At 30.8% G+C, this 11,446-nt stretch overlaps 2 protein-coding genes across 3 annotated transcripts; one reads left to right on the forward strand and one right to left on the reverse strand.

Moving 5' to 3' along the window:
• The first annotated feature begins 4,346 nt into the window (after positions 1-4,346).
• On the forward strand, positions 4,347-8,065 carry LOC107947152 (serine/threonine-protein kinase WNK8). The gene is made up of 7 exons (XM_016881720.2): positions 4,347-5,012; positions 5,641-5,678; positions 5,779-6,006; positions 6,094-6,314; positions 6,429-6,586; positions 6,670-7,045; positions 7,141-8,065. The coding sequence occupies exons 1-7, from the start codon at positions 4,953-4,955 to the stop codon at positions 7,881-7,883; spliced, it is 1,824 nt and encodes a 607-aa protein (XP_016737209.1). The 5' UTR covers positions 4,347-4,952; the 3' UTR covers positions 7,884-8,065.
• Positions 8,066-9,246: 1,181 nt separating this feature from the next.
• On the reverse strand, positions 9,247-10,916 carry LOC107947154 (protein yippee-like At4g27745). Of its 2 annotated transcripts, none has more exons than XM_016881724.2 (4): positions 10,763-10,916; positions 10,093-10,154; positions 9,868-9,993; positions 9,247-9,666 (listed from the first exon to the last, which is right to left on the reverse strand). In XM_016881724.2, the coding sequence occupies exons 3-4, from the start codon at positions 9,958-9,960 to the stop codon at positions 9,439-9,441; spliced, it is 321 nt and encodes a 106-aa protein (XP_016737213.1). In that variant the 5' UTR covers positions 9,961-9,993; positions 10,093-10,154; positions 10,763-10,916; the 3' UTR covers positions 9,247-9,438. The 2 variants fall into 2 exon arrangements, with proteins under 2 accessions (XP_016737213.1, XP_016737214.1); XM_016881725.2 differs by lacking the exon at positions 10,763-10,916 and adding an exon at positions 10,486-10,736.
• Positions 10,917-11,446: the final 530 nt, after the last annotated feature.

Genomic DNA, 11,446 nt, shown 5'->3' on the forward strand with positions numbered 1-11,446 from the left:
GCAATCACTTTTAAACAAGATAAACGATATTTTATATAGAGTTGTTATAAAATATAATTTAAAATTCTTGGAACAGTTAAATCGTTAAAAGTGAAGATAGCAAGTGAAAGTTATTGGTTTAAATACCTTAACTTGCATTAATATTTTCTTTTTCCTCTTTGGCGCTGCCAATTGGTTTTATAATTTTTTTCGCATGTGATATCAAATATTGTGGATTAGACGAGCGACAAGATGTTGAGGTTGGCTTCTAAGTAATCAAGTTTGATCCTTTTTGAGGCTTCTTATAGAGAATTTCTTTTACTTCTTTTGCCTAGTTTTGGAGTGATTTATTGAGAAAATTAAAAAATGGTTAAAAATAGGACGGATTAAGAAATGGCTTAAAATAATGATGGAACGTGTGAAAAAGGAACTCGAGTATTGTGCTGATAATGTGTTATGAAATAAATATCAAAGAATGTAAAAGAATAAAGAAATTGAGAGAGTAAAAGAGAATGTATTTTTATCGATCAATCAAGTTTTTTATAATATTTCTTCAAATTCTATATTTATAGATATAAAAAGTATAAACAAAATAAATTTCTACTTTTAATGAATTAAAGTCGTAAAATACATCAAACTTATATTGATCTTGATGGATATCCACTTACTGATAAGATATTCATAACAATAATTTATTTATTTATATTTTTTTCTATTTTTGCTTAATTTTTTTAGGCTTAATCTATAAGTTGGTATATAAACTATACAATTTTTTCCTTGTTAGTATTTAAACTTTTTTTGTCGCAAGTGGTACCTAAACTATCTTTTTTCCTAAATTGGTACCTCAATTAGTCAAACTGTTAAGTCTATTTTAAAAGAGGCTTAACTCACAAATTGGTATCTAAACTATGCCTTGTTTTTTTCCATTTCGGTACCTAAACATTTTTTTTGTCACAAGCGATAACTAAACTATTTTTTTTTCTAAATTGGTACCTCTGTTAGTTTAATTGTTAGTTAAACTGTTAAATTTTAAGAAAAAAGATAATCGATTAAAAATTGATGTAACAAGAAAGATAAAAAAAATTCTTATATATATATATCTTTTATTTTTTCAAAATTAAACCAATGATTGAACCAATCAAGCCACCAATTATTGGTTTGATCAGTTCGCCCAGTTTAGTTAAATAAATTATTAAAGATTTGTAAAATATTAAAAAATAAAAAAAGAGAAAATTAGTTCAATTGCTTTTTTTAGCTTGGTTCAATCGATTTGTGTCGATTCACAAGTCAATCGATTCAATCTCGATATGTTCTCTATCTAACTTTTCGACCTCTTCAAGTAGAACAAGCAAACAATGAAGTTCAAAATAGAATAAATTGCTAATGCCTCTACTTCAAAAGGGAAATTTTCGAGCATTGTTAGATAATATAAAAGATGAAGAAAGAAAGAAAAAAGAAAAGAAAGGAGAGATAATGTAAAATACAAAAAGGAAAATAAAAAAAAATTAAAAGTAGTTTTTTAGGTTTATATATATCACGATTATTTATTGATTGTAATTTTTGTAAAGGAAATTAAATTTGGTATAAAAATAAATAATAAAAAAATAATTTAGATATCGAATTTAAAAAAAAATTAAATATTAATGAGTGGGTTAAGCTCTTTTTGAAATCGATTAAATGGTTGACTAACGAATGTATTTTCTTTTTTAAGTACAGAGAATTTGGTTAAGTTTAAAAATATGGACCCGTGACGGTGATCGACAAAGCGCAGTAAAGCAAAGCAAGAACAATTGATGCCAAAAAAGGTAGAAGAAAAAGAAAAAAACTCAGATTTCCAACTGGGTGGAGCGGGGGATCCTTTTTCTACTTTCTTTCAAAAACCGAACTTTATGGTTTGCCACGCGCGCAATCTCACTCGTTTCACGGGCCTTTCGCTTTTGCCTTTTTAACCATATGCACCAGTAACCGCCATTGTCTTTTCTTTTTCTTTTTCATATAAAAATTATTAAAAAAGATAAAACTTATTAACAATTTATTTAAAATATTAAAAATATAGAAAATTATTTAAAGGTTTGGAGCCTTTGATTCCGGTAACAAGAAAATAAAAAGTCTGAAGTATATGAAGGAAATTGATGTTTTATTATATTTACAAGTATTCTATATTTTTATAAAATTGTAGAAATTTTTAAAATTTATTTAAGCTTTTAAAAATAATTTGAATATTATAAATAATTCTAAAAAATTTTAAATATTACTCCTTCTATATTTTTAAAATTTACAAGTTTTTATCATTGTAATAATTCTTATATAACTTTCTAACAGTTTTAAATATTTTTAATAAATTTTCTATAATTTCTAAAAAATATATAATATTTTTTTATTTTTTTCCTATATTTTTTATAATTTTCTAAATTTTTATAATGCTTTAATTTTTAACCTTAAATGCTGAAAAATCCTCATAAAATAATTATAAAATCAATAAAATTAGCACATCATCATTTTTTTCATGTCAAACGCTATGTTATCCTGTCACATTATTATTTTCTCTCATTAGCCATCATATTATCATTTAACGATCATAATAATTTTAATAAAAAATTATATTTCAATAACTTGATTGATTACTAATTTTCGATTAAAATAATAATTTTCAATTAAAAATTTAATTAATTTTTAATTATTTGACAAGAGTTTTTTAAACATTTAAACCTTTTAAAAAAAGATATAATCACTTTTAATTATATATTGGTTAAAATGAATTTATATGATTATTTAATTAAATTGATATTGGACTAAAAGCAGTAAATAACCCTACTACTTATTAATTAATTTAGATTAATAGTCTACATAATGTATATAAAAGTAAAATAAAAAATAAAAATCACTTAAGCTTAAATAAATTTTTAGACTTATAATTTAAATCGGGTTTAAATAAGTATAGAATATATTAATATCATGTTTAAGTCTAGTTTAATTTTGACTAAACTCAACTTATGAATACCTTTAACTGTAAACATTATATAGTAGTAGTATGATACTATCTGCGAGGCAAATCAAAGGAACAAACCCCTTCGCAGCCTCCTATGCCAAGTTAGCTAGATGATTTGCATGTTTGTTGCCTTCTCTAAGAACATAACTCACTTCAACAATTCAACTCGCATGCTAATCAACAATGAGTCATGGGATTCCAAGATTCTTGGCCAACCTTAACCTAACAACACCTTCAAAACTCCTAAAAAATTAATTTTAAATGTTGTATTTTTTATTAAACCTGAAATTAAAATTTGTATTTATGTTAAATTATACTTTTTATTATGATTTAAATTATTTAATTTTAAATTACATTTTTATCGATAATTCAATAATATAAAATTAATATACATTAATATTCAACATTTAAATATATTCATTCAATTAAAAATTAAACAGATAAATCATATATAGTACATGTAAATTTAAAAATTAATAAATATAAAATGAAAATACATTAAAATTTTACTTATATCTATAAGTCTCATAACTAAATAAAATTTTTATTTGAAAAGCAACAAATCATGAGTGTATTTTTTGTAAATATTTTATAAAATCACAAAAAAAAACCTCAAAACGAATCTACAAATGGTAAAACTTGAACCTAGAACATTAAATTCTCAAAATTTTAATTTTATCATTTCAATTAAAATTTTATTTGTAAATTATATATTTATACATTTTTTTTCACGCACATCGTGTCAACTTCTCATAATTTAATTTATATGAAAATCTATAGATAAAAGTATTAGAGAAGCCTATACTTAGGGGTGGATTGCATTTCGATTCCTCTATTAAAAAATAGGTAAATTAGCCCTTATATATATATATTATTTTTTAAGGTATCTACGGAGCGAGTCTAATAACTAATGGGAGAAGACGTTGGTCATGAGTTTTAAAACTGTTCCATACCTAGGGCGAAGATCAAACCCTCACTATAACTAAAATATCATTTTGATTTCTTAAAAATTTTCTTAACAATAATTCTAATAAAATTAAATTTATATTTTTTAACTAGGCAAAAAATATAAAAAAAGTTACATTTTTAAATTAATTAACTACAGGGAATTCCTGATGCGTTTAGCAAATCTATAATTCTATATATATTTTACTTTAATTTAAAAAATTAAGGAAAATATTCCTTGGTAACAAAGAATTCTATATATCTCCTGCAACTTGCAACTTGGTGTATAGCAATTAAAATCCCGTGAAACGGAAAAATTAGTAGTAATTGATTCCTTTTAAAAAACTTCAACCTCAGACACACGCTCCTAAATATGCGCGTGTGATTCTTCTACTTCCTTATCCCTACATGCCGTTGCCGATAATGATACATCCGTTTATGTCCTTTTAAATTAAATTACTTCCCTAGGCCTTTTTCTTTTCTCTCTCTCTCTCTCTCTCTCTCTCTCTCTCTTTTTGATAAAACTCATCTCTTTTAATCCTTAGGACTCCAAATTTCCCAGTGATTAGGATTCTTGGTGTCTCAGAAAAATTCAGAAATCTCTTGAAACCTAAAGCAATTAGGTAATAATTACAATGCGGATAGCATTATGCGGGGAGAATTTGGGATTGGTATAAAAATGAAGAGAAAATCGAATCCAGGGAGAAATAGCTTTATGGAATTGGAATATCCGGAGACTGAAGAAGATATGTGTTTGTTCGTTGCCTTCGGATGCCGGTTCCGATTCCGATCGGCATTCGATTCCTACTCTGTGGCTTGTGAAGCGTTCTCTGAAAAACGACAGCAGATTCTCTCCTCTTCTTCTTCTTTGCATCTAATCGGTGTCAAGCTTCATCTCGAATAGCGTTTTCTGCAATTTTTTTTTTCTTTTGGAGTTTTTCTTGTTTTTCTTTTTTTTTCGAGGGTCTTCTTTTTGGCTGTTGTTGTTGGAATTATCGATCGGGTTGCGGCGGCGGTTGGTTCTTTGTACATAGAAACAATGGAGGTGGCTGATGACTGTGATTTCGCTGAGAAAGATCCGTCGGGTCGGTATGTGAGGGTATGTTTTCTGGCTCCGAATCCTGTTTATATATATTGTTCGGTTTCTCTTTGTTAGGGTTAGTATCTGTTTGGTTGGCAAGAAACTTGGAAGGGAGCTATTAAACTTATATTTCTCGAATTCTAATAGAAATTGTGGGACTTTTTAATATAATAATCAAATACTGCGTGCTGTTTAGGCGTAATTTAGTAAAAATATTGTCAAATTGCGGTCCAAGGTGAGATTGTCATCAATTTCTTAGCAACCAAACAGCGTCAAGTTTGAGTAATGGAATCAATTGTCTAGAATTTAACCAACTTTGGTTATAGCTTAGCTTCTACTTAGCTAATAATTTGTAAATATTTCTTCTTTAGCTATTTTTACCGCTCTTGTAAGATTACTTTTTCTTGCTCTAGTCATTGTTGAGAAAAAAGGGAATTAATTGCTTGTTGTACTCCCATTTCAGTGAACAATATTAAGCATGATATTTATGCATGATCAACCAAAATGCCGATGTTATTCAAGATATTCTGAAATTATTTATATTTTCTAAAATAGTTTGTTTCATTACAACGTAAATTAGTTTGCACTTTTGAACCTAGTGTTACAATTTTCATTTTTTTCATTTGCTTTATTTTTATTTCCTCAGTATGATGAGGTCCTAGGGAGGGGAGCATTCAAGACTGTGTATGGTTCCAACACCTATCTTCTTTGAATTTGAATAACTTCGATAGGACTGTCTGTTTGATTGTTTTTCCTGGTTTGGCTGCTACATTGTTGTTTGTAGTTACAAGGGATTTGATGAGGCTGATGGAATAGAGGTTGCATGGAACCAAATCAATGTTGAAGATGTGTTGCAGAAGCCTGAGCAGCTGGAAAGACTATATTCAGAGGTTCATCTTCTGAAGTCACTGAAGCATGTAAACATTATCAAGTTCTACGATTCCTGGGTGGATGATAAAAACAAGACCATCAACATGATAACTGAGTTGTTCACTTCGGGGAGTTTGAGGCAGTGAGTTTTGTGAATTTTTCTTTTCCCATTCTTTTCTGCTTGGTGTTGTCATTCATCTCTGATATGCTGAGATTTGCTTTCCTTTAGATACCGTAAGAAGCATAAGAATGTTGAGGTGAAGGCTATTAAGAGCTGGGCACGGCAAATCCTTAGAGGCTTACACTATCTGCATAGTCACAATCCTCCAATCATTCATAGAGATTTAAAATGCGATAATATATTTGTTAATGGAAATAATGGAGAAGTGAAGATTGGAGATCTTGGATTGGCAACTGTCTTGCAGCAGCCCACCGCCCGAAGTGTAATTGGTACTTCATTTTCCCAAAAATTAGTAACAGTGACTTCATCTAAAACCATTTTGGCCTTAGCGGGGAGAAAAACCAATTTTGGTTGAAACTTGTAATGCTTTGTTATTTGTGCAGGCACTCCTGAATTCATGGCTCCAGAGCTTTATGATGAGGAGTATAATGAGCTTGTCGACATATATTCTTTTGGTCTGTGCATATTGGAGATGGTTACTTGTGAATATCCATATAATGAATGCAAAAATCCAGCACAAATATACAAGAAAGTTACCTCTGTAAGACAACCATCTTCAATACTTAACTTCTCCATAATCCTTTCAAGCGGTCATTTAACCTCTCTCAATGTCATTCACTGCAGGGTATTAAACCCGCTTCCCTTGGTAGAGTGAATGATCCACAAATTAAGCAGTTTATTGAGAAGTGTCTTCTTCCAGCATCTATGAGATTGCCAGCTGCGGAACTCTTGAAAGATCCATTCCTTTTGGCTGAAACTCCCAAGGAGCCTGCGAGTGGTCCACCAGTGAACTTGATCCAGACTGAACCTCATCTGATGGAAATAGATCTCAACTGCAAAATGCTTATGGTCAAACCTTCTACTGAAAGCATCAAAGAAACTCCTCGGTTCTCAGCTCTGGAGCTACAGTCTTTCACTCAGAATAATGAATTTAGGTTGAAAGGGGAGAAGAATGACGATAATACAATTTCATTGACCTTGCGCATTGCTGATCAATGTGGTAAGAAATCTGCTATATAAAGTGTCTTACTCTCTTCTTTTTGTTTGGAAAAAATAAAATAAAAAAGAATTATGTATCGGTTTGTCTTTGAACAGGTCGAGCAAGGAATATCCACTTTTCATTTTATCTGGATTCAGATACTGCTATTTCAATTGCTGAGGAGATGGTTCAACAACTTGATTTGTCAAATGAAGATGTAACTGTCATTGCAGAGTTGATTGATAGCATGATCGTGAAGCTTGTTCCCTGCTGGAAACCTTCAGTTGGAAGCATTTCATGCCTACAAGATTGCTTATGCTACCCAAGTCAGGCCACTATTAAGACGGTTGGTGAACAAGAAGTTTTCCCACGGTTGGCTGTTCTTAACTGTCAAGACACCGAAGAATCTTTTGGTTCAGATATATCAGCTGAATCTAATGGAATGGTGGCCTCAGATGGGAGTAACAACAAACCAATGGGATCTTCTGATCACAGTTATGTTGAGTGCCATAACGGTTTGAACGCATATGATTTTGGTTTAGATATTGGGGCTTATAACCATAAAGATACCAGTGACGAGAAAAACCTTGGGGAATATATAGCGATAAAACATTCCGCAAAGAACTCTGACACGTCCTTAATGGATTCTTGTTCATTTGCTTCACAAGACATTAGCTTGTCAAGCATCGGCTCTCTATCCCTTGCAGACAAGGACAAGTTGGAAGAGATGAAATCGGAGCTTGATGCAATAGATTCACAGTACCAGCAATGTTTCCAAGAGCTCTTAAGGATGAGAGAAGAAGCAATGGAAAGCGCCAGGAAGAGGTGGATATCAAAGAAGAAAGTATCTGTGATGTGATGTACAATATCTTTTACTTGCTAACCATCAAGTTTTTTCTCCTCTTCCCTTAGCTTATGATAGTTGCTTTTTTTTTTTCGGCTGTTGTTTGCATTGGAAGATCATTTTCTTTGACAAAATTTCATTTATTTGGTTTATTTTCAGATATGGGATTGAATCTATGATTTTAGTTCATTGGTTAACCATAGTGGTTCCTCTTTTGATCATTATTGAGACTTTTGACTCTAATTGGCCTTTAAGTTTTATGGATAAAGACTAAAATGTGCACACTTTTTTTACTTGATTGAATGATGCTTCCATGTGATATGCAGTTGCCAAATTTCAATCTATTTTTTCTCTAAAAAACAATGAAAAAAGACAGAACGACCGACAGCCATTGACTGGGAAAATTTAGGCCCCTTCTGTTACAAGATAAAAACGACAAATCATGGTGCTCTGGTCCTCATTGAAAGGGAACTACTATTTAAATGTGAAGCACACCATTGCAGAGTTCATTGATCGTTATTATCCAAGAAGTAAATAATTTTGCCTCGTAATTATATATGTTCTCATGATGGACAGAATTATTGCCTATTTCCCATTTTCCCTATTTTTTCTCAATTATTGAGCTTCAATTATGAGATTGTTCTGTACCAAAATAGTGCTCTAATTTCTCAATCTTCCAAATATTTTAGCAGATTTTTTAAAGGACATAGCTATAGTCAATATCCTATCCCACCCTCAAAACCAGAGACAGTAGGGACAAACAACAGATTGACCACACTTTTGGATCTTCCATACAATACAAAATACAAGAACACCAGGGTAAACCACCAGCCACCATATAATGCTTATCTTCCGCTCTGTAATCTTTCATCTCAAGATCAATGCTCCATTAACTGAATCACTTCTTCCACTTTTATTACTAAACTAGAGATTTATCATTAATATTCATATTAACCGAAAAGTTCGAACCTCAGATACTTCGAGAATCTATATATACACTTCAGAACATTTAAAGCACCACTGAAAACAAGTAAACATCAATGTTTGAGCAAGTCAATCTTGATGGCAGACACTTTAATATTCGATTGACAGTTTCTTTCTACAGTAGATGATATCTCACCGGTTACAGTAATCAGCTATATCGGATCAGTTATTTCGCATGCATTCACGTTTCCATGTTTGGACAAAGAAATATATCCTAGTCCCTAGAGGGTTGTACAAAAATGGTGACAACTGCGAATAGTCTGGCAAAATCATATAAGACATCCTGTTGAAAAGCGACTTGCAGATAAATCAGAAGAACAAACGGTATGTTAATCCATGATCCAAATATGTTAGAAATGCAGATTCAATCGTGTCCCGATATACAAGCACGTAATAAGAGAATCCATTCACAATTTATTAACAAAATGAATAACATCCGGTACGATATCCACACAAGGCACACAACAAGAATGCACAGGAAGAGCAATACGTGAAGAGCGTTCAACCAGGAATAGAAGAAAAACACAGAAAGCCATCCATTTACTTGCTAGATCAGAAGAAATTGTTCGGAAATTTTACATTGGTACTACCAGTTCTCTTTGACAATTTTCGACTTCTCAAGAATGAATTTCCCTTCCTTGTACTTCTGAGTTTCCTCATAAGCCCGCTCGTATTTCCAACCCAATACCTCTCGACAATCGCGACAGTAAACATCAGCCACTGTGTGAAGACCAGTCATCAGTTGTCTATCCTCCTTAGGACCCACCATCACGTTCATTGCGTGGGAGAATAAAAAAGCTCGACCGTTTCTCCCCTGAAATTCACATTGTTAACGAACCTTTTGGAACATATATCTATAGAATGCTTTCAGCAAAACAAATATTAATGAACCTAAAGCAACATATAGTCGCAACATCGAAATGACAGAAAACACAGTTAATCAAACATTTAAAAGGTAAATGATATCATAAGCATTTATCAATAAATCCAGCAACATTAGCATCAAAATCCCAACCTGAAAAGACTTGGATATAACATCGTCGTGAAGGGCAACTTGGTTTCTGCAATTGCAGCAACTGTACAACCTTGGTCCAACTATTTCCGTCATAGTGGCAATAACTTATCGAAACTCAACTTGTTGCTACTCATCACAAATCATAGGAAGAGAATAAAAAATCAATGTTCAATCTAAAGCCAATAAATATCACAAGAAAGATAGCAAAATTAATCAAAAGCTTACCTTGAGTATACCAATAAACAATATAATATACACTGCCAATCAACTTTTGTTTGAGAAAACAACTGCATCATAGCCAAAACAGAGTACTTGAAATATCAAACGAAGCAATATTCAGAATCCAATAATGAAAACAAGTCAAGCTGACCAAAGAAAAGCTCATATTCAAAGAACAAGTAAAAAACTGTTGAACCCTGTAATTGGAAAGAGCAAAAAGATGAGAAGAAGACCATGAAAAGATCAACTAAACAAAATAATGAAAACCCAGTAATCCAAAGAAAGCTAAATAATTTGTAGACAATGAGATGATGTAATGCAAGCAGTGAAAGAAGAACAAAAAAAAGGGATCAAGAGAAAGGGTAATTAAAACCAATAATCGAAACAAGTTAAGCTCACCAAAGAAAAGCCCAGATATTCACAAGTAAAAAGAAGATAAACCCTGTAATTGAAAGAACTAAAAGAAGAGAATTGCATAAAAAAGATCAACGAAAACAAAATATAAAAGAAAACCCAGTTATCAGAAGAAATGAAAAGAAAACCCCGTTAGTTTAAGACAACGAATAGTGTAATGCAATCAGTGAAAAAAGCAAGAAACAAGGAGACAGGCGTTGGTATTTCTTTTATTATTATGTTTTTTTTTTGTTTTTAATTATAAAGTGTTGGGTTCTCAAACCTGGATAGAGTTCCATGATTTTATGTATTGATGGTTGTCTCAGAAGCAGAGAGTTGAGGTTTTTCCTGAGTTTGGTGGGTTTATTAGCACTTTTCTATGAATAGAAGACGACAAATAACAATGGAGGTTTCGGTAATTCGGTTCATCAATTGACATGGGACTGTCCTAAATTACTAATCTGCCATTTCCATTTTCTTGTCTACCAAACACTTAACTACAGTAATTTACAATACCAAAGTCATTAGGTTCTAAACTAATATTATGTAGAAGAAAGAAGAGGAAAATTTATATCTTACATTTTATTTTTAATTTTTAAGCATTTTATCTCATTTATGCAAAAGTCAATTTTTAAATGTAAATTTTTTATAAGATAATATAATATTAAAATAAATAAAATCAAATTAATTAAAAATATTCCATGTTAAGTGATAAGTAGTTATTATCTACTTATCATATTTCAAATTTTTTTATAAAAAAAATTATATCGAATTGTTTTTATTTTGCATTATCAAACATGTATAAAATTTTAAATCATTGAAATTTTTAATTTTTTATTTTGTTAACCATTTATCAAACAAAATCTCAGTTAGAAAAAGACTAAAATATTTCTTTATTGTCTATGCTAATATTAAACCCTTTGATTGAGTTGTTTTCATGAGTACTCATTTGGAAAAATATTAAAAT

The sequence above is a fragment of the Gossypium hirsutum genome, chromosome A12 (assembly GCF_007990345.1).
Source record: "Gossypium hirsutum isolate 1008001.06 chromosome A12, Gossypium_hirsutum_v2.1, whole genome shotgun sequence".
NCBI lineage: Eukaryota > Viridiplantae > Streptophyta > Magnoliopsida > Malvales > Malvaceae > Gossypium > Gossypium hirsutum.

Coding starts and splice junctions, on each gene's coding strand:
- LOC107947152 (XM_016881720.2), top strand. CDS start 4,953: ATGGAGGTGGCTGATGACTGTGATTTCGCTGAGAAAGATCCGTCGGGT. Junction 6,315..6,428: donor CACCGCCCGAAGTGTAATTG/GTACTTCATTTT, acceptor TTATTTGTGCAG/GCACTCCTGAATTCATGGCT. Junction 6,587..6,669: donor TATACAAGAAAGTTACCTCT/GTAAGACAACCA, acceptor CATTCACTGCAG/GGTATTAAACCCGCTTCCCT.
- LOC107947154 (XM_016881724.2), bottom strand. CDS start 9,960: ATGACGGAAATAGTTGGACCAAGGTTGTACAGTTGCTGCAATTGCAGA. Junction 9,667..9,867: donor TTATATCCAAGTCTTTTCAG/GTTGGGATTTTG, acceptor TGTGAATTTCAG/GGGAGAAACGGTCGAGCTTT.